The sequence below is a fragment of the Octopus sinensis genome, linkage group LG2, assembly GCF_006345805.1.
Source record: "Octopus sinensis linkage group LG2, ASM634580v1, whole genome shotgun sequence".
Taxonomy (NCBI): domain Eukaryota; kingdom Metazoa; phylum Mollusca; class Cephalopoda; order Octopoda; family Octopodidae; genus Octopus; species Octopus sinensis.
In genome coordinates, this window is record NC_042998.1 from 99,973,694 (window position 1) to 99,995,735 (window position 22,042).

The 22,042-nt window shown below is 34.9% G+C and overlaps 1 protein-coding gene across 2 annotated transcripts in view; it reads left to right on the forward strand.

Moving 5' to 3' along the window:
* Positions 1-3,681: 3,681 nt before the first annotated feature.
* Positions 3,682-22,042, forward strand: part of LOC115228630 (probable ATP-dependent RNA helicase DHX34) — a 43,575-nt gene continuing 25,214 nt past the window's right edge. The window contains exons 1-14 of one of the 2 annotated variants that reach the window (XM_029799180.2): positions 3,682-4,364; positions 7,023-7,108; positions 9,426-9,551; positions 10,161-10,252; positions 11,366-11,503; positions 12,512-12,646; positions 12,841-12,895; positions 13,803-13,870; positions 15,119-15,268; positions 15,808-15,933; positions 16,387-16,542; positions 18,491-18,598; positions 19,387-19,483; positions 20,823-20,970. In XM_029799180.2, coding sequence (XP_029655040.1) covers positions 3,991-4,364; positions 7,023-7,108; positions 9,426-9,551; positions 10,161-10,252; positions 11,366-11,503; positions 12,512-12,646; positions 12,841-12,895; positions 13,803-13,870; positions 15,119-15,268; positions 15,808-15,933; positions 16,387-16,542; positions 18,491-18,598; positions 19,387-19,483; positions 20,823-20,970 — 1,859 coding nt within the window. In that variant the 5' untranslated portion in view covers positions 3,682-3,990. The remainder of the gene's footprint in view (positions 4,365-7,022; positions 7,109-9,425; positions 9,552-10,160; positions 10,253-11,365; positions 11,504-12,511; positions 12,647-12,840; positions 12,896-13,802; positions 13,871-15,118; positions 15,269-15,807; positions 15,934-16,386; positions 16,543-18,490; positions 18,599-19,386; positions 19,484-20,822; positions 20,971-22,042) is intronic. The other variant, XM_036498631.1, reaches the window with a different exon arrangement.

A 22,042-nucleotide genomic window follows, 5' to 3' on the forward strand; every position in this document is an offset into this window, starting at 1 on the left:
GCCATCACAAAAATCGAAGAAAAGAGGAGAAGCATTGCAAAACAAAGACGTACCACTTGGTAGTACAGACTATCTAGATGACGTCGGTTAGCAGACTGCTGTCCGAACTACAACGGGCTAATTCCATAGAGAACGTTTCCGGTTACTTTGGGTTACCTCCTTCTATGTGTCGATCACACACTATTTCCAAAACCATCACCTTGCCTGAGGGGAATTAAAAATGTAATCAAACTACGAAGTGCTGAATTGCAGGTTCTATGTTTCTCCAATAGACAGAAACAATTCTGGTCAAGAGATTGGAAACAACTCTGAAATCCCAAAAGGAGTTATTCCCCTTGTTTTGAACAGCCTTAACCTATTAAGTCCCACTATTTTAACATTAAATAAGCTATATCACATTGTCCCAGTGTCCTATTTATAGGACACCGAGTATTTCCATTTCTACTTAAAGGAGTTTTAATCTTTTTTTTTTTTTCATTTTAACCTATTTTCAATCATCTGTGAAAATTTAAAAGTAATATTCAGAAATTTTATATTAAAATTTATGTTTTTTCTCACTAGGAATTAAAACCTATTTTGAATTCAATACAGGAAATAAACTACAACTAAAAGAACGATTAAAAGTTTGGTGTTGGCTTGGGATACAGAGTACAATGTAGTTGATGGCTATGAACCCCAATATATCAAGCGATAGATCGATATTATTGTGTCTCATGATTGAAACCTGTTTACGTGTTAGGGTTTTAGCTAGAAACAACAGTCAAATTTCCCTCAACTCACAACCTAGCATCTCAATGATATGATATTTATAAACTGTGTCAATAAGGAAAAGAAAGCATGCTGGTGACAAGAATTCCTTTCATTATAAATCTGTTTGATCACAGTTGGTGTGGAAGTAAACAACGATTCTCTGAAATTTCATCACAGGAAATTACTTCGCAGTAATTACATCGCCTAGGTAATTAGATAGATAGCCAGTATACAGTTTGGTAGATTCATTGTCAAGCCTACAGTATGTGAAAGTTGTTCTTTTATTAATTTATTTTTTATATTATTTCGGATCTTTTCCTTTTGAACGGCAGTTTTCAACACAATTTCTAGTTAACTAAACACTTTTAAACTTCGTATACTGGTAGAATGTGTCAAAATAAAACACTTTTTTCTCTTGGCTTTCTTGAGAAAATTGTAATTTGCAAGTTTAACGTAGTTTAATTTTTCGAATTTTGACCAATCCTATGCCCTCTATTAAGCTAAAATCATTTGCTGCGTCTAAAACTGAGACATCCTGTCACTAACCCTACCCCTAAATTTTAGCCTTTGGTTTTTTTTAATTGTTAAATTAATTTAATTGTTACGCGTGTGTCTAAAATTATTCGTTTTGTTTTTGTTTTGAGTTTTTGCTTTCGTTTTAGCCTTTCGTTTTTTTTTCTTAATTGTTAAATTAAAATTATTTTCCATTGCTTTCGTTTTTTTTTCTTAATTGTTATCCTTAAATTAATTTAACAATTAAGAAAAAAAAAACGAAAGGCTAAAATTTAGGGTTAGGGTGAGAGTTAGGGTTAGTGACAGGATGTTGTTTGTTTTAGACGCAGCAAATGATTTTAGCTCAATAGAGGGCATAGGATTGAGTTTAAAAGTGTTTAGTTAACTAGAAATTGTGTTGAAAACTGCCGTTCAAAAGGAAAAGATCCGAGAATCACTTGTACTTCCAGGGATAAGTGGCGTGAAACTGGCGGAGCTCCGCCCAATCGGCGGATCTTTTCCTTTTGAACGGCACTTTGTAACATAATTTCTAGGTACCTAAAAAGTTTTAAACTTCGTATACTGGTAGAATGTGTTTATAAAACATCATTTTCTCTTGACTTTATTGAGAAAATTCTATATGTTGTAAGATATTTCGACTTTAATTTCGAGCATTTCGGCAATTTTAACCAATCGCTTACGTCCATTTAGGTAAATAATATTCTGTGCATAATGAATATGTCCCTCCTTTAAGAAACAGATTGGGTTTATTTACATTTGTGAAGAAAAAAAGATACCCTTCCCCAACCCCTAACTCTAAATCTAAAATAGATTGAAATGCAATAGATCGATACTAGGGCCATAATTATAGGTGACATTTTCATTTGACACCGCTAGAAAAAAATCCCATTTTCCGTAGCGGTGTCGTATGAAATTGTCACCCATAATTATAACCCTAGTATTGATCTATTGCATTTCAATCTATTTTACATTTAGGGTGGGAAGGGTATCTTTTTTCTTCACAAATGTAAATAAACCCAATCTGTTTCTTAAAGGAGGGACATATTCATTATGCACAGAATGTTATTTACCTAAATGGACGTAAGCGATTGGTTAAAATTGCCGAAATGCTCGAAATTAAAGACGAAATATCTTACAACGTATAGAATTTTCTCAATAAAGCCAAGAGAAAATGATGTTTTATAAACGCATTCTACCAGTATACGAAGTTTAAAACTTTTTAGTTACCTAGAAATTATGTTACAAAGTGCCGTTCAAAAGGAAAAGATCCGCCGACTGGGTGGAGCTCCGCCAGTTTCACGCCACTTATCCCTGCAAGTACAAGTGATTCTCTCCTGACCTATCAGAAATAGTTAAGTGGTTGATTAGAATCACAACTTTAGGTATGACCCTTTACTTACTATACACAGCAAAAATTTAAGAACTCCACGCGGTTTACTCGTAGCTGCAATGAAGAACTGTATTGCGTTTACCCAGTAGCGTGATTCTTATAAGACCTCTATTCTGTGTGCATAGGAAGCGTTCATGCATCCCATGACCCTCAAGCATTCCTGTCGCACAAACTACAGCCAATAGTACCTCCTCCAACTTTGCATATTTCTCTTTCCTCTTCTTCTAAACAATGATGTCTCCTGTTAGCACTATCTCCATGGAGAAAGCCTTCACTTTTGCTGCCCATTTTGCTCCATTTCTACACTTTATACTATAGCGTTGATTTGAAATCTAACCGCTTAATTTAATCTTCTATAATCTTTTTCTTGTAGCTTATAAAAAAAAACACCATGTATAGTAACCCGCATTGAATTTACTAGGAACCCCAACCATGAAATTATAAGTTCACAATCATGAATATCTCGCAACAGTTTTATATAGATCCTAAAATCGATCAATCAGCTTGAAGTTAAGGTGTGAACAGCATCTCGTATGTTCTGGAGTTTTGCGCCATTCTTCCCTAGCGCCTGAATCACGGCAGACCGCCGCTGACATTTAAGAAAAGCAGTTAACGGCTCTTTCCCTGTGCTTTAACATTTGGCGGCGTATTTATACCTTCGTTTTTCCCTTTTCCATATAGCAAATGGCTAAGCCAACGCGATGAAGCTATTCCCACTTACTGTTCTGATAACCAATAAATCTGTAATAATTTATGTATGATACATGCATAATTTTTCTATCTATAAAATTTGTTGCTAAACGTTTGCGAGCTTGCTTTTGTTATAATTCATGTAGCCAAGCTGATCTTACATTCGACTAAAAACGATAAAGTATCCATCTTTTTCACGACCAACCGCTCTGTGATGGTCTCCCGCAAACACATATATATTATTAGCTCGCGACAAACAATAACGTCAACTTCAAAAGCAGAATTCCGTCGTTCTTTCTTTTCAACAGATATAAATAAGTCAATGAAAATTAGTTGCTGTCATTCTTCCAAGAAATAACAGCCAAATTTCTCTCAAAACACACTGTACATTTCATAAAAGGAAGGATTGTTCTAGATGCACTGTATCTGAAACAGAGATGGTATAGTCATGGTTGTACGCCTTCGACGATAGACTTGTTCAATCAGCAGCAAAGATAAACATCAAGAAAATATTGAAACCGGAATTATATTTCAGGGCGACTAAATTCAGCCGATACCTACCGTAAAACGGTGTATATCAAAACAATTTGTAGTTCCATAAATAAAATGTGAAATCACTTGTCTGTAATAAAACTTATTGCAGGAAAATGTCCAGCTCAGATGAATCTTTCGATTCGCACAAGAAGAAGCATTCAAAAAAACATAGACATAAAAAGAAAGATCGAGACAAACATGAAGCCCGAATGAAAGAGTCACACAAGGATGACAAACATAAGAAATATCATTCAAAACATAGGCATTCGTCCAAAGACGAACAAGAAAAAAGATATTCAGACCCAACTTCATCGCATTATAAATCGGAATCTAGCCGGGATAAAATCCTTCATCACAGTTCCACTAGTGATAATCGATCTCCCACTGTTACACCTTACCAACAGCCACGTTATCAGTGTTTAGACTTTAAAAAACACCGCCATTCTCTAGATAAAATATTTTTTTCCGATGACTCTGTTATTAAAAGGTAGAGTATGTATGTTATAAATATTTACCCTCCATGAATTACTTGCGGAATAAATATAGAGCGAATATGCCAGTCTGCACACAACGCCAATGTTCGAACGATAGACTTCTAAATTTAAATTATTCTGCAAAGATCAATCATCCAAACGAGTGATGATTTCATTTACGTTATAGATATGTGTTCTTGTTAATCATTTAAAATTTTAGTTTGGCAGACCCAAGATTTCTCTCTTTTTTTTTCTTTTTATTTTTTGAGGTATTGCATAGTTGTCCATTGGGGGTATGTTTAAACGAAATAATTAGAAGTCAAAAATTTGCTGTTCAGAATTTCTTAGAAACAGTGGTTTCGAAAGTAATTTCTATGTATGAGTGTGCTGACACTTATAAAACGAAGCTTAATCAGTTTACATAACTAAACAATAAATGTTTACAAATACCAATAAAACGGGGTTAGGAGTAAATAAATATACAGAGATCATATATCTGCTTGTTGTTATTGATTGTCCTTAAGTCAGGCCTGGTCAATCTTGCACGTCTATGATCAGAAGCATTCCAGCATTGACCATACGTCTCCTTCCACTTTCAGAATATTGCTTATCCAATGTATTATCACTTTTGAGACATTGCTATAGAACAGAGTCGGAAACTACCTTGTGCACCAAAAACTAATTTCTTTGGATGTGCATGTTTTAAATATAGTAGATTATGATGCTGAAATAAATAAATAAAAAAATAGTTTGCTCCCACCCTTTTTACTTTTTACTTTCTTTAAAAAAAATTTCAGATTTCTATTTTAAATATCTGAGATGTCCTCAAAAATATGTGTTGAACTTTTATAGCATAAATCTGAACAAGTTTCGGGAAAATAAAATCAGAATTGAGAAATTACAGTGAAGAATGAAGATGGGGTAAAAAAAATAATTCCCTGCAAAAAGAAAATTATTTTTTGCCAAATTGTAATCTGTGATGCTTAAAACACATATCCGAAGGAATTATACTAGATAATTTCTAACTCTATTCTATAGGAATGCTTTTCCGAAAACTGCTAGTTGTAATTTTAGGGTGATTTAACTATTTCTGGCTGGTCTATTATTCATATGCATTTAGTCTCATTGCCTAGGTACACACTTGGTTACATCCATTCCCTGCATTGTCTTCTTTTTCATCCACCTCATAACTCACAACATCCCATTTCCACTGCAAGCACCATACACTGCTTCTCGCATTCCCTAGGTCCTTCATACTTCAGACTCTTTCTTTCAAGTGCTTACACCATATTGCCTTCCCAAAGTGCCACCATTTCAATAATCAAGGCTATTTTTGTCAAATCAACCGTGACATAAGATCAAGATATTGCATATTTCAATATAGCTGGCTAACACAAGCACTTGTTCTGCCTTTATGTGCTTACTCATGTGTGTGTGTGTGTATTTAAGCACAGGTGGTGGTTACGTGGTAAGAAATTTAATTTTCAACCACATTGTTCCAGGTTCTGTCCCACTGTGAGGCACATGTGACAAGTGCCCTCTACTTTAGTTCTGGGCCTTGTGAGTGGATTTGGTAGACAGAAACTGAAAGAAGCTTATGTGTGTGTGTGACACACCCATACAGACATACATATTGCATGTGTATGTATATATATATATATATATATATATATATATATATATATATATATTATATATATATATATGTGTGTGTGTGTGTGTGTGTGTATCATGCTAATGATTATGACATTTGGCAGAATCATTAGCATGGCAGGCAGAATACTTAGCAGCATTTTATTCATCGTTACGTTCTGAGTTCAAATTCCGCCGTGGTTGACTTTGCCATTCATCTTTTGAGAATAGTACCAATTGAGCACTGGAGTCGATGTAATCAACTTACCTCCAACCCCGAAATTGCTGGCCTTGTGCCAAAATTCGAAACACTTTTTTGTTACATGGATCATAAGAATACGAGTTATTCCCCTTGTACCATGTATCATCCAGTCCAAATCAAAACTTTAAAAACTTTTTAAAATTGCATGTATGTTTTAAAATATTTCTAACCTAGCTATCTGTTTTCTAAATGAAACAAGTTCTTTAATGATTTGAAACGTAAAACTTTAAACAACAATTGTTTGCAGTTTCCACTACAAGTGACCTGTGTCTGTTTGTACCAACGCCTACATATGCATATACACACACACACATACATACATACACTCACACACACACACACATATATATATATACATACATACATACATATATATATATATAAAAATAAGACTGGAGTCTAGTGCAGCCCCTCAGCTTACCAGCCCTGGTCAAACTGTCCAACCCATCCCAGCATGGGTAACGGACGTTAAAAGATGATGATGATATATATATAATTATACACACACAAACATGTCTATACATTATATATACATACACACATTTATACATACATACACACACATACATGCATACATACACATACATACACACACACACACATACATACGTACATACATACATACACACATACACACACACACACACATTACATATGTACATACATATGTATGTACATACGTACGTACATACATACATACATACACACACACATACACACATCATACATACATACATACATATATGGAAGTTGATAATATGCTGGTTTTATATTTCAGAAATTCTCATTCATATTCAGATTTTTGGTCTTTTCTTGAGAAATACCTGTTATTTCAACAAAAGACAGCAAAACCTTCCAGAACAGGTTTGTGTATAAATTGTTTTCTGCTTAATATCCTCAAATTTTGACTATAAGCAGGTTTTACTGACACCAATCCATTTCACTATTTCCTTTATAAACAAACAAATGTGGACAAAATAAAATCTCAAAAAGATTGATTTGTGTTTGGTTTTATATCTGTTAATATTTTTGTCAGCTGACCCCAGTCAACTCTGTGAAAAAGTTTAACCTAGTCAGTGTCACTTTAGCATTTGATCTACTTGGCCATTTACACTTTAGAATGTAGTCTAACCCTAACGCTAAATTCTAAACCTAGCTCTAAAAACTAATCCTAAACCTAAACATAACCCAAACTGCTAAACCTAACCCTAAACCTTAACCTTAAATCTTAACCCTAAATCCTAACCTTATTACTAACCCAGATCAAGTAATTTCACAGTATAGTCTATGGATAATAATGGTAAACCACATGCTAAAAGTAACACTGCCTGGTCTATGGAGGTAGCTGATTATAAATTTAGTGATAAGCCTTCATTATTTTGTGACACCACAGACATTTGGAGGACTGATTGCTTGTTTTGTGCTTCATAGAAGTAGACATTCTTGCATTTATTTCCTATCTTTCTTCAAGTAATACTGTTTGTTCATTGTGAAGCCACTTTGCCAAAATGATGATAGAATTCATTGAATGTTGCTGTAATCTGAGCACTGCTAACATGGTCCAGGGCCATTGGCTGACTCAAACACAGCTCTACAAACTAACAAAATACTGGTTAATAAAAGCACAGATATAATAAGAAGTCTGCTTCCAAACTACATGGTTCTATTTTCCGTTGCACCACATGGCACTTTGAGCAAGTGTCTTCTACTACAGCCCTAGGTTAACCAAAGCTTTGTGAATGGATTTGGTTGACAGAAAAAAAAACTGAAAGAAGCCTAGTATGTGTGTGTGCATGTGCACACATGTCTTTGTGTTTGTCATTCATCACTTGACAACTGGTGTTAGTTTGTTTACCTACTTGTAACTTTGCTGTTTGGCAAAACAGAGACCAACAGAACAAGTACCAGACAAAAAAAAAAAAAAACCTAAGTACTGGTATTGACTTGCTCAACTAAAACCTTCAAGGTGGTACCTTAGCATGGTGACAGTCCAGTGACCAAAACAAGTAAAAGATAAATGACAATTATATAATTCTGGTTCCTTTAGCAAAGAGCTGCATCTATCCATAGTACTTGATTTAACTAGCTGAACTGAGCAAATAATAGTAATCATCAACAAAAATTAACAAAACACTAATTAATTGTATAGTGCGTTTGATCCTTTTCGCAAAGAGCTGCAGCTAAACATAGTATTTAATTTATGTAACTAGACTAAAGCAGAAATAATAATGTTATACAAGTGTAGGTATAGGATTGGATGAACTGTAGTATATCAATGGTGCAATTTTGAGCCAATGACAATGCCTACTAGAATTATCAGGACCATTGAGAGAATATTTCAATATTGTTACTCACACTGCTAGAATTAGCAGCCGAATCTTCCTCATATTACACTCTATCATCTTAAAAAATGAAAGAATGGGCATCCAGCTGTAGAAACATTACCAGATAAGATTGGAGCCTGATGCAGCCACTGGCTCTCCAGACCTCAGTCAAACTGTTCAACTCATGGACAAACGGACAAGGTTGATAATGGTTGTAATGCCTTTGATCAAAGGTCTGCTTGATCAGGATTGATCTAAGGCTAAACAATAGTAACATATTAATTCAATGGTACAGGAGAGATGAAAGTCGATGCTTGTAGTATTTGATTAGAATAATGCATGACTAACTAAAAACTAATCTGAATGCTAAATTAAAAAGTTTAACTACAACAACCACCCTGAAACCTATTGTTGATATATTTTAACTAGCACAAGGATGTACTTGACTGAATTAACCTCATTATATTACTGGTACTCTCTCAGAAAGAGGCAAAAATCATTCCTGATGATATTTAGTCTTAGAACATTGAAGAAGTATATCGAATACTGTAGGATATTTAACATTGTTCTATCATTTCCACCAGCTACATGGGCAATCCACCTGCTAAGAATAGTTGCCAAATCTCCATCAAAACACTTTATTTTCTTAAATAAAATGGAAGGACACATAGGATAATTCAGTTTTAGGTATACAAAAAGAAAAGAATGGTCACAGGCTGGAATACTTTGTATCACTGCTCTGCTGTATCAGGACTGTCTTGGAGCACAGTCAACAATAAGAACAACACTATCACAACATCTCCATCACTACTATCCACTTAAACATGTTAACAATAATCCCAATTTGTGTTTTACAGAGAGACCACCTGAATCTGTTAGTGAACATTTAAAGATCCCATCTGTCTACAAGAAAAGCTACAAAATTAATTTGGATTTCAACAACAGAAACTTAACAGATTTTCTTACCAAAAAACGATTACCAGGTAATTAAAGCTATTTTTTCCTTTTTATTTTATTTATAAACAAATCACAGCAGTGTCTAATTATAAGCACAAAATGTCTAAATATCTGAGATGAAGTGTTATTAATAAAATTCTAATTTATCAAACTATCAATTTCCCCTTTCAGAGATGGGAAAATGTTTTATATTTAAATATACATTTGATATCCTATTGTCATTCAGTGTCTTTTTTTTTAATTTTATTTTATTCCCGATGTATACAAAGTATCAGACTGACTTCCTCTCTAGGAACCTTTATTTCTAAACTAAGATAATAATGTTCTTTATCTACTACACTGTGATTACATAATCTTACAAAAAAGTTGCCTCCCTACCTCCTCTTACCATTAGCTGTAGTTCATGGCTGAAAATTGGGTCTTTGAATTTGTTTATGCTATCTTCCCTAATAGCTTCTATTAGAATTTTTTGAAGTACTATTATATTTTGTGGGGTAAAATTGTTTTTCTTTCTGATAGATGATAAAAAGATATTGTATCAATCAAAGAATATAAAGGTTAATAATCCAAAAAAAAAAACTGCTCTAACAATAATATATTTTAAATATATGTGATTCACACTTTTTGGTTTTTAGATGAAGATTTCAAAGAATCTTTTACAGAAGAACTTGTTCTGGAATTCAAAAATATTATACTTCATTACCTTGACTTTGTACAAAAACAAAAAGTAAGTCTTCACCAAGTCTTTATTATTTAGTTATTTGGCTTTCCCCACTTTTACATAATAATTTGGTCATTTTAAGCATTTTATTTGGGGGCAAGTAAAAACTATTACAAATTTAGAGAATTAGATTTAATATGTTTCAGATTTTAGCACAAGGTCAGCAGTTTTGGGGAGGGGTTTAAGTCAATTACACTGGCCCCAGTGCTCAACTGTTACATATTTTATTGACCCCAAAAGGATGAAAGGCAAAGTTGACCATAGCAGAATTTGAACTCAGAATGTAAAGATGTAATGCTGCTAAGGATTTTGCCCAGGGTGTTAATAATTCAGCCAGCTTGCCACTTTGATGGTTTAGATTAGATATTAACATGTGAGTGGCAGACAATGGTAAATATCCCTACTAATATAGGAAGAGTCATTAACAGCAAATTGGCAGGACGTTGCACACAATGCTTCATGGTATTTGTTCTGAGTTCAAATTTTGCAAGGACAGCTTAGATTTTCATCCTTTAGAAGTTAATTAAAAAAGTACCAATTCAGGGCATTGGATTGGTGGAAATGTAAGGTCATCAAACCAAATTTCTTGTAATATTTGTTGGAAGACTTTATGTTCTGAGTTCAAATCCTGTTGTGGTCTATTTTGGTGGTAGACTTAATCCATTGCCTAGTTTAACTCTATGACCTTTGTGTGTGTGTATGTGTATATATATATATATATACACACGACAAGCTTCTTTCAGTTTCTGTCTACCAAATCCACTCACAAGGCTTTGGTCAGCCTGAAGCTATAGTAGAAGACACTTGAACAGGGTACCATGCAGTAGGACTGAACCCAGAACCGTGTGGTTGGGAAGCAAGCTTCTTATCACAGAGCCACACATTTAGTGTAAACCAATATCAAACCACCACCATCACCCCAAATTTAAATTCTTTATATAACAATTGATTGAAAATATATCCCTTATTTAGAATCTACTATGTCTATATTTCTTAGCATCTACTATGATTTCCTATTATCATGTAAATTTTACTGTGCCATCTATAATCCTTTAAAAAAATTCACTCTGAAGTTAAATATATTCCTCTTAAGTGTACTCCACTTCCTTGTGGTATTAGTTTTCTAGATTGAAGAAGTTACAACGAGACAAACAGAACTTACCAATATGGAAGTACAAGCAGAACATAATTAACCAAGTCAGGGATAACCAGGTTGTGCTTGTTGCTGGGGACACAGGATGTGGAAAGTCTACTCAAGTGAGTTAAACAATTCTATAATATTTTACTTTTTGTTTCACATTGTCAGAGAGGAGGAGATGGTGTTGGTGGTGTTTTTGTTGTTGTTTAGTCTGAAGTCAACTCTGCTGTAGTCCACTTATGACCAATGCTACTCCAGCTGTCACCAACTTTCACTTGTTTCATAGTTAGGTAATATTTTTCCTTGACCAAACAGGTTTTCCACAGAACTGGAATTAAGGGTCACTACTTTGCGACACAAGCATACGCATGCACACACACACACACACACACATACACATATTTTTTCAGTTTCCATCTTCCAAATCCACTCTCAAGGCTTTGGTTGGCCTGGGACTATAGTAGCTTTTTCAAGTCCTTCAAGACTTGCAGAAGGAAGAGAATAAATTTATCCTCAGTCAGATTCTAGTCTGAATGCTTGCAACAGATTAGACTTTGCCAAAGGTAACCAAGGGCCATTAGGTGATGTTTAAACTGATATTAAATCTGTAGTGCCCTCTCTACAAATCTATCACCCAAAAATAAGAATGGAACCTTCTGTAGATTTCCAAACTGTTTCCACCTACACAGTCTCACTCACAAGGATTTATTTGACCAGAGACTGTGGTAGAAGTCTCTTGCCCAAGATGCCATGCACTGGGGTTGAACTCCAAACCATGTAGTTGCAAAGTGAACCTTTTAACACACATCCATGCTCACACTCCAGTATTTGTCCTCAAAAGTTCAGATTTACAATAGAGCCTCTATGTAGTCACTCAATCTGCTAGAGATAGTAGCCAGATCCCCCTCAATTCTTATCTTAACATCTTAAAAAACAATATGTTGAGTTCCTTGCACACAGGGAAAAGGACAGGGTGGTCATAACTGAAACCATCAGTCTGCGCCATCAAAGTTGATCTGGACTAAACAACCACAATTACAACCTCAAGAACTTTAAATCAGTGGAATGTTCTCTTGACCACCCAGCCCTTGATGTACTCATATAGCATCTTATTCATTTCTTTGCAGGTACCCCAGTATTTGTTAGAAGCTGGCTATAAGAATATCGCCTGCACTCAACCCCGTAGAATTGCTTGTATTTCACTTTCAAAAAGGGTCAGTTATGAAACTTTGAATGAAAATGGGTCTGAAGTTGCCTATCAGGTAAGTTCCTCAAAAGCAGAAAATCACTATTTTACATAGATTATACATATACTAGATATTGTTAATCACTTTTTAACCTTCGTTTTAGTTTTGTATTTTTCTAATTTAATTATGTTTAATCTTTGATCTTAATGAAATTGCCTTTGCTTCTTTTTTTTTGCATTTTTTAAATTTCTATTCCAAAATCTTTACAGATTAGATTTGAAAAAACAAAAAGGCATGACACAAAAATTCTCTTTCTCACAGAAGGTAAGTTATGTACATGAAAGACATGATTCTTTAGAAACAAAAAATTTCATATCATAATTTTTTTTAATAGAATATAATAATTTATTAATTTCTGCTATCCACTCTCCTTACAAGAGTAACTGTTGCCATGGATTAGAATGGATACCATACAACCCATTGATCATCCGTCCAGATCAGGTGACTTGTCCAGACTAATGTAACTCTTCCACACTAGATGTCCTGATCGTGCAATGAGGCATGAATGTATAGCCTGGATTTTAGTCCTATTAGTTTTTTTGCTTGCTGAAATATCTCATCTATTCACAACATGACTCTTGACAATACCAGTTGTTCGCTTACTGAAATGGTTGATCCTGGCCATTGACAATTTGCTTTCTGTTCATCTACTCAGCATCTAGTAATATTTGCCATTGTTTTAATACATTCATCTACTGAAATAGTTAACATCCACCATGCTGCATCCCATGATTTTGACACACCCTGACTCAGGTGGTTACATACTATTTAATCCATAGCTGAAACCCTGACAGGTTCTGCTACTCCACGTCAGAGTAGACCTGGGAATAATAATAGCCAAGAGATGGTTCCACACTCTTCAAAACCCTGGAACTCCCAAATCCACTACCTGATGCATTTTGAAGTTATACCCAGAACTAATTAGTCACTAATAATGGTATATTCTGAATCTAGTATATCTAGTAAAGATTGATCTGGTGTAATCCAGTCCTGTCATATTCTGAATATTTTTGCCTTCTCAGAATTGCCAAAGCATGGAATAAATTACCTGTGTTGGTTGCTAGCTGTCAGAACATTGCATGCTTCAAAAATTCCAAATGCCTGCTTACTGTCTCCTTTTTTTAATCTTTGCCAACAAGTTTTAGTGCACCTGATTAACTTATATTTACAGGTCTTCTGTTGAGACAGATGTCATCTGATATCTACCTTTCTATGTATGATGTCATTTTGTTGGATGAGGTGAGTCTTTATTTCTCTTCATTTAAAAATGTAGGTTTGCTCAGTCAATGTTGACCAAACAATAAAAGATTCAGGAGATCATAGTTTCCAAACTGAAAGGAAATGTACCCAGTTTTGACTGTAAAGCATCTCAACTGGGGTCCATATAAGATTTTGTTAAAATTTATCTGCAATAAATTCATCATACTTCTACAACGCATAAAATATCTAAACAATTTTTTAATACAATTCCTAATAACATTTAATTATAAAAATATAATATGATTTTTTAAACAGTGAATGGTTTAAAGGATCCATCTGAGTAAAATAGCAATCAAAGGAGTCCATTGGTAACAAAATGGTTGAGAAACACTACTCTCAAGTAATAACTAAATTACAAATAACACAATGATAAGCTATAACATGTTATACAATAACTGGTTATCTATACTGTACATAAAATCTGATGCCTTTGTATGCAGGTGTAATGGTTATAACTTAATCTGTCTCCAGAAAGTGGTCATTCAAATTTTGATATTTTCAATTAATTCAGAAGGAATACAGAAATGTAAGGTTTATAGAGTTTAGGAAAAATACATTAAGCACAGATGTAGCTGTGAGGTAAAATGTTTGCCTCACAACCACATGGCTCCAGGTTCAGTGTCACCACAAAGCATCTTGGGTAAGTGTTCTCTACTATAGCTCTGGGCTGACCAAAGCCTTGTGAGTGGATTTTGTTGATAGAAACTGAAAGAAGCCTATTGTATGTATGTATGTAGATGATGATGATGAAAGTGTGTGTTACTGTCCCCTTGACATGACATGATAATTGTAATCAAGTGCCACCATCTTGCAAGCGGTGTCCCTATTTCCAATATTCTGTGAGAGCATGTCTGATCATGGGGAAATGTTATCTTACTTGGAGAGTTGATGATAGGAAGGGCATCCAGCCATAGAAAATCTACCTCAGCAAATTCATCCAACCCATGCAAGCATGGAAAAGTTGACATGAAAACGATGATGATGATGATGCCAACGGCAATGACGGCGATGACATTACTGTATTTAACATCATTCTTCTCAGGTTCAAATCTGAAATTTTGCTGAAACTTTATTAATCTTTCATCCTACTGGGCCTAATAAACTAAGTATCTATAATAAACTGGAGTTAATTCATTAAACCATTACACAAAAAAATTGGTCTTGTAGCAAATTTCAAGAAATTTTTTAAAATTTCTAATTTTAACCATTTTCTTCTCTTTCTTGCAGGTTCATGAACGCCATATTTTTACAGACTTTCTACTTGGTATGCTTAAATGTTTGCTGACTCAGCGCAAAGATCTTAAGGTTGTGCTTATGTCAGCGACAATCAACATTGGGCTTTTCAGTTCATATTTTGACAATGCTCCTGTTGTCAAGGTAATATTATATTATTTCTATGGTAACCTAATTTTGATTTCTTAGTTTTCATTTTTTAAATATTTTTTTGCATTTATTCCATGTCTGTTTTGGTAAGGTGTCTATGACTGGATGCTCTTCCTGATGCCAACCATTTTACAGAGTGTATTGGGTGTTTTTTATGCGGCACCAGTTCAGGTGCTCTTTACATGGCACTAGTACAAGTGTTTTTTATGTTGCACTGGTGCAGGTGCTTTTCACATGGTAGGTGCTTTTTACATGGTGCCAGCTCCCAGCGGGGTTGCCAAATTGTTTGCACTCCCTCTCTTAGTTGAGAGAGGAAGTGGGATTGAAGGAAGTGACTGCGTGCCAGTTGAGAGATTAGAGTATAATAGAGGGACAGAGATTGTTGTTTATGTATATATATATAAACAACTTCTTAGTTTGGACTGTTTCATTATTGCCCTTAAGTTATTTAAATTATTGATGTTTTACAAATTTAAATGTATAAGTTAATATTTTGGGGTTTTATAAAAAGATTTTCTCGATTTCCTTACTAGGTACCAGGATGTCTGTTTCCAATTCAGTTGGAATATCACCCCATACCAATTGACACATTGGATAAACAGTCTTCCAAAATGGACTGTGCTCCGTACCTTCGTGTTATGCAAACCATTGACCACAAGGTAGAATTGATATTATTTAGAAATTATTTTTGTATCTCTACTTAATGTTCTGGTGGTATCAGATACTAAACACACATCAAAATTTAGAGAATTTAATTTATATCATTTCAAGCTCATATCAGTCAAAACTGGTTGTGTTTTCATGGGATTCCTCGTAGGTGGATCATTGTTTACATGGTGGATCTCCTTCTTTCTAAGTCATAGTCTTTGATTCATCATCAAAATGTATCTTCATTGTGTGTTTTCTATAAGTATTTCCATGATCATCATCAATGCTCAGATGAACTTTCTGCTCTAATACCTCCTGTCAAGACCTTTAAACATGCTTCTTTTCCCAGGTGCATTGTTTCTCTGTTGAGCATAAGATCCTGTTAGTCATAAGTCCTTTGCCTCTCTGTAACTCATTCCCATCATCTTGTTCTAATAATCTTTACTCTGTATTCTGTGTCACAGTTTCCACATTCAGAGCGAGGAGATCTCCTAATCTTTCTCAGTGGCATGACTGAGATTATGAGTCTTGTTGATGTGGCTCAAGTTTATGCACAGCAAACTAAGTCTTGGATTATACTTCCTTTACACAGTGCACTTTCTATTGAACAACAAGACAAAGTAAGTTTGATGTTTTCATTTTCAGTTCAGCTCCACTTTGTTTCTTTCCAATTTCTACCATTTACCAATCCAGCCTTTCTGTCTGTAACCATCCAGCATAGAGCATAGGGTGAGATATTTAAAAGGAATAGCTGCTGTACAAGCATTTTATTAACCTTTCATTAGTCACCTGACCTTTCCAAACATGGTTAGTCACATGGGATGTGTACACACCACAATACAAAAATGTTTATAGTTTTAGTATTATGTAAAATATACTCATTTTGTTTATTCAGGATATATCTGCAATCTCTGCTGAGAAGTTTGAAAGCCTTGTAGCTGATTGATATTAATATAAAACAATACAATAAAATAAATTATAAAATTAAGGAAAAACAAAAATATCTTACATTCAGATTACATTTATTTTGAAAATACCCACAGAATACACCATTTTGTGGAATTTGTTAATATCTATGATGAACATTAATGTTAAAAAAATAACATAACAGGCAATCTCCATTACAGTATGCATTAAATCAAAACTTGAACTAAAGATATAATTATTCATTGAAATAAAAATGACTAAAAATTTGTTACATAAGCAGATGGTGTTTATTGTAGGTGAAACACATTGATTCAATAATAGAAACGGTTTTTTTTTTTCTCAAAAAAAAAAACTGAGCTATGACTGCACCACACCACCTGCAGCACAGTCTCACTGAATCAGAAGAGTAGAGGAAGGGAGCAAAAAAAATAATTTGCCAAGTAGAAATTACAAGCATTTAAAACAATTTAGAGTGACAACACACCCCATCTGACTAACGAAGGGTTAAATATAACCAGAGTCTGAGGAAACTGGTAGTGGCACAAGCAAAACTGATTTAATTTGAATAAATTTGTATGTCATAAGGAAACGTGAGTTCTAACTTTTCAAAATCTTTTTTATTAAATAATTTTTTTAATGATTAAAATAGCATCAAATAAGCAGTCATGCCTGTGTAGTTTAGAAATTTACTTCAAAACCATGTGGCTTGGTATTTGCACTCACTGCATGGACATTGCCAGCTGGTTGGCTCACTGTATGTATGTATGTGTGTGTCTATGACTGACTGTGAATTACCCTTGTCTTGATATGTGTGCATTTATTTAAAATCTTTCACGAGAGCAGATCTGGGCTTTTGGTATTCAATTTTTGCTTGGAAACAAGTGAGTGTTGGCAACAGAAAAAGCAAACAGCCTTAAAATAATCTGCTTCAATGAAGTCTTGTTTGACCTGTGCAAACATGGGAAAGTAGCAGTTAAAATGATGATTAATGACAGATGGAGGAAGTGTCAAGAAATTTTAGTAGAAGACCTGCAAAAGGTGTAAGAAGTGTGATGAAGTCTCATCTCAGAATGCTGAACCTAACAAAGTAGACAGCAAAGTGCTAAAGTGGAAAGATGCTGTACTGGAGTAATCTTGTTTCCAGCCTATGCTAATATAGAAAATTAGATGTAAAATAATTATGTTGATGAAAATTTTGTGTATGGTTTTGTGATTGAATATGTATGTATAACTGTATTGTTCATGGATGCAAGCATGGCTGAATGGTTTAAAAGTTCATTTGGCAGTCATGAGGTTCCAGGTTCACCTCTACTATGTAGTACCTCGGACAAGTGTCTTTCACCGCAGCCTCAGGATAGAAACCTGTTAGAGGGATTGTACATGTACAGGCTGTTTGGGCTAAATGGGACAGTTTGCATAAAAGGAAAAGAAATGCAATATCCCATCCAGGAATTTTTTATAGCTGGATGCCCTTCCTGTCACCAACCCTTTCCAGTTTACTCATAGCCTGAAATACTTTCACAAAAGACTGGAAACATTGAACACCACTTGTATATCTTACCTACACATTTCAATATTAACTTCTTTGTTATATCATTTCAAAATTTAATGTTTTATTTCTTTCTTTTTTCTTTACACCAGGTTTTTGACATTGCTCCTGATGGTGTACGCAAATGCATTGTGTCCACTAACATATCTGAGACTTCCGTGACAATAGATGGTGTTCGGTTCATTATTGATTCAGGAAAAGTAAGGGATTTCTTTTTTTGTTTTGTTGTTATTTTTGGTTTTGTAATGCTGGTATCATTGATGGTTGTGTGGGAAAATTGAACTGCTGGTGATCCTGTCAATTTTAGGATCTTTCTGAGAGTAGAAACGAGAACTTATACAGGTAGACAGATAAACAGGTGTGTGTGTGTCTCTCTTTCTCTCTCTCTCATTGAGCTTGGTTCAGTCTTTGGCACACCAGCTACTGTCAAATCATCCAACCCATACCAGCATGGAAGGTTGATGTTAAATGATGATGATAATGATGATGAAATAAAATATCCCCTATGGCAGTACTACTCAAAGTGGTGGTCCACGGATCGGTGCCGGTCTGTGAGCCATCAGCTGCTGGTACACAGCGAGTTTCCAGAAAAGAAAGAAACATTATAAAATGCTTATAAAATGCTTATGTAATATTGTATTATTTGTTTACAAAAAAATATAAAATAAAAAAAATTGTCAACTTTTATTATATTCATTATATATATTGTCTCTGGTTTAAATTAATATTACTAAGAAATATTGCCGGTCCCTGGTACACTGGAAAAAAAAATTGCCGGTATGCTACAGCAGATAGTTTGAGAAGCATTGCTTGATGGTATTGTATTCAAGTTGTGCAGAGACACCCTTGTCAATCTCACCATGAGAATGGCAATAAACCAGTGACTGGTTTATTGGCTGTAAATTTGCAACCAACCACGTTATTGTTTACCAAATGTAATATAAATCAAATGTTTTCAAAATTATATCTCCTATTCTTTATGTTTTAGGTGAAAGAAATGCATTATGACAACAAGTTTAAAATGAAACGACTAAAGGAATTCTGGATTAGCCGTGCCAGTGCTGAGCAGAGGAAAGGAAGAGCAGGTCTGGTGCATGTTTATACTTGTGACATTGCGATTGTATATTTTTCATCAACTTTTCAATAATAATATCATTTCATTATCATTTATCTTTCCATGTTAATATGTCAACAAGTTATGGTCATTTTCTTTTTAGTGTGAGAAATCTCTATCATTATTTTAGTTGTAGTTAAGGCAGTGAGCTTACAGAATCATTAGCACACCAGGCAAAATGCTTAGTGGCATTTCGTTCTGAGTTAAAATTCTGTCAAGGTTGACTTAGCCTTTCACCCTTTCAGGGTCAATGAAACACTAGGGTTGATGTAATCAACTAGCCCCATTCCCCTAAAAATTTCAGGCCTTGTGCCTATTGTAGAAAGGATTATTTGAGTTGTTGTTTAGCCCCAAGCCAGTTCTGATCAAATACATAGTTTCAGATCCAGTGCCACTGCATGGCACCTTGAGCAACTTTTTCGGTTATAGCCTCAGATTGACCAAAGCCTGTGAATGGAATTTAATTGACAGAAACTATATGGAAGCTCATTCAAAATCCTGAATGGTAGCCTTAATCTTTAGTCCAGATTAACACCACCATCTGGCCTTTGAGTACTTTCATTAAGTCCATTCTGTTGTAAACAGAAATGGGGCTTTATAATCTTTTCCTAACTATTCTTTAAAATTCTTTTAAATTGTCAACAGAAAGGGGGAAAGCCTAAATTATGAATGTTGTCTTCAAGTTAAACTCTTCACAAATTGTTAGAGGGCATAGACAAAAGTAAATGACCAAAGGCAATTTATAAAGGCAGAATATTGACAGAATGCTTTACAGTGTTTGCTCCAAATTCCACCATGGTTAATGTTATCTTACGTTCTGTTTATAAACAAACTAGCAGTATCGCCCGGCGTTGCTCAGGTTTGTAAGGGAAATAACTATAAAGCATTTTTAGAGAGTTATAGCCAAAAAATAGCAAAAAAATGGAAAAAAATGATGGTAAATTTTTTTTGAGAGTAAAAAAAGGTGGAGTTGCGTCCCCTAGACAGTTTGCGGTTTGTGTTTCAGATTCTCGACCCCATGTCGAATTTATCGATTTTTTTCAGAACTGGGGGAACTTTTCAAAATTTCCGCTGCGTTAGTTTTGAATTATGACATTGGTCTATGTGTGTGTCAAGTTTCATCAGAATCGGTTGAAAGCCGTGGTCAGGGTGAGGGTACAAGCAAACAGACACACAGAAACACGCACAGACAAACTGCCGTTTATATAGAGAGAGATAATCAGGCCAGGACAATTGATCAGGTATTGGACAGTAGGGTGCCTCTGTTTTGGTTCTAATTAACTCATCATTTTGTGTTGCCATATTTGTAGGTCGTACTGGACCAGGTATCTGTTACCGTTTGTATAGTGAAGCTGACTATGAAGCGCTGGAGAAATATTCTACACCTGAAATACTCCGAGTACCCTTAGACTCATTAGTATTACAAATGATCTCTCTGGGACTACCTGATTGTCGAAGGTAAATTACAGCCATCACTGTTGTTGACATTTTCAGTTATATACCTATTCGTTTTTGTTGTTGTTGTTGTCGCTGTTGCTGCTGCTGCTGTCGTCATTGCTGTTAAGTATCATCATTATTATTATTTATTGAAGGGCTTCAAAAAAAATTCCTTAGAGTATTTCTTCTTACTCCTTACATTGTGAGTTTGAATCCCACCAGTCTACTTTGCCTTTCTTCCTTAAAAAAATATACTACCAATCAAGTACTAGAGTTGATAGTATCAACTAACTCCTTCCCTTCAAAATTGCTGGCTTTGTTCCTAAATCAGAAACCATCATCATCATTTAATGTCCACTCCCGGAGTGGTTGGCATTAAGAAGGGCATCCAGCTGTAGAAACTCTGCCAATCAAGATTGGAGCCTGGTGCAGCCATCTGGTTCACCAGCTCTCAGTCAAAATCGTCCAACCCATGCTAGCATGGAAAGCAGACGTTAAACGATGATGATGATGATGATGATGTTTTATGCTGGCAGGGGTTAGGTAGTTTGACAGGATCCAATGGGTCCAAGGACTGCGTCATGCTCCAGTGTCTGCTTTAGCATGGTTTCCATGGTTGGATGTCTTTTCTTAATGCCAATCACATTTACAGTATGTACTGGGTGATTTTTTCATGCCAGCAGCACTAGTGAGGTTACCATGCAGCTCATAAGATTACAAGCCCCAAGGGATGGAAGGGCTTTATGCTAGGAGATGAAGAGTTAGAATATGAGACAAGGGTGGGAAGCAGAGCAACTTCTTTTTGTAGAGGAGCTACATGGTCACTCACATTTAGAAAAGAAGGTGAGACTGATAAGTAAGAGATTAATGAGATAAATATTGTTAATGAGGTGTCCAGGTGGCTCCACAAGATATGAGGTGAGTAGAAGTGAATGGGGACAGGGGAAAGGTAGTAGATTAACAGAATGGGGAGCACATTGAACAACATGGCTTAGAGTATTTTGTTACAGCTTTTTAAGGTTTTGAGTCCAAATCCTGCCATGGTCAGTATTGCTTTTAATTTCTCCAGGGTCAATTAATTAAAGTTGCTGTC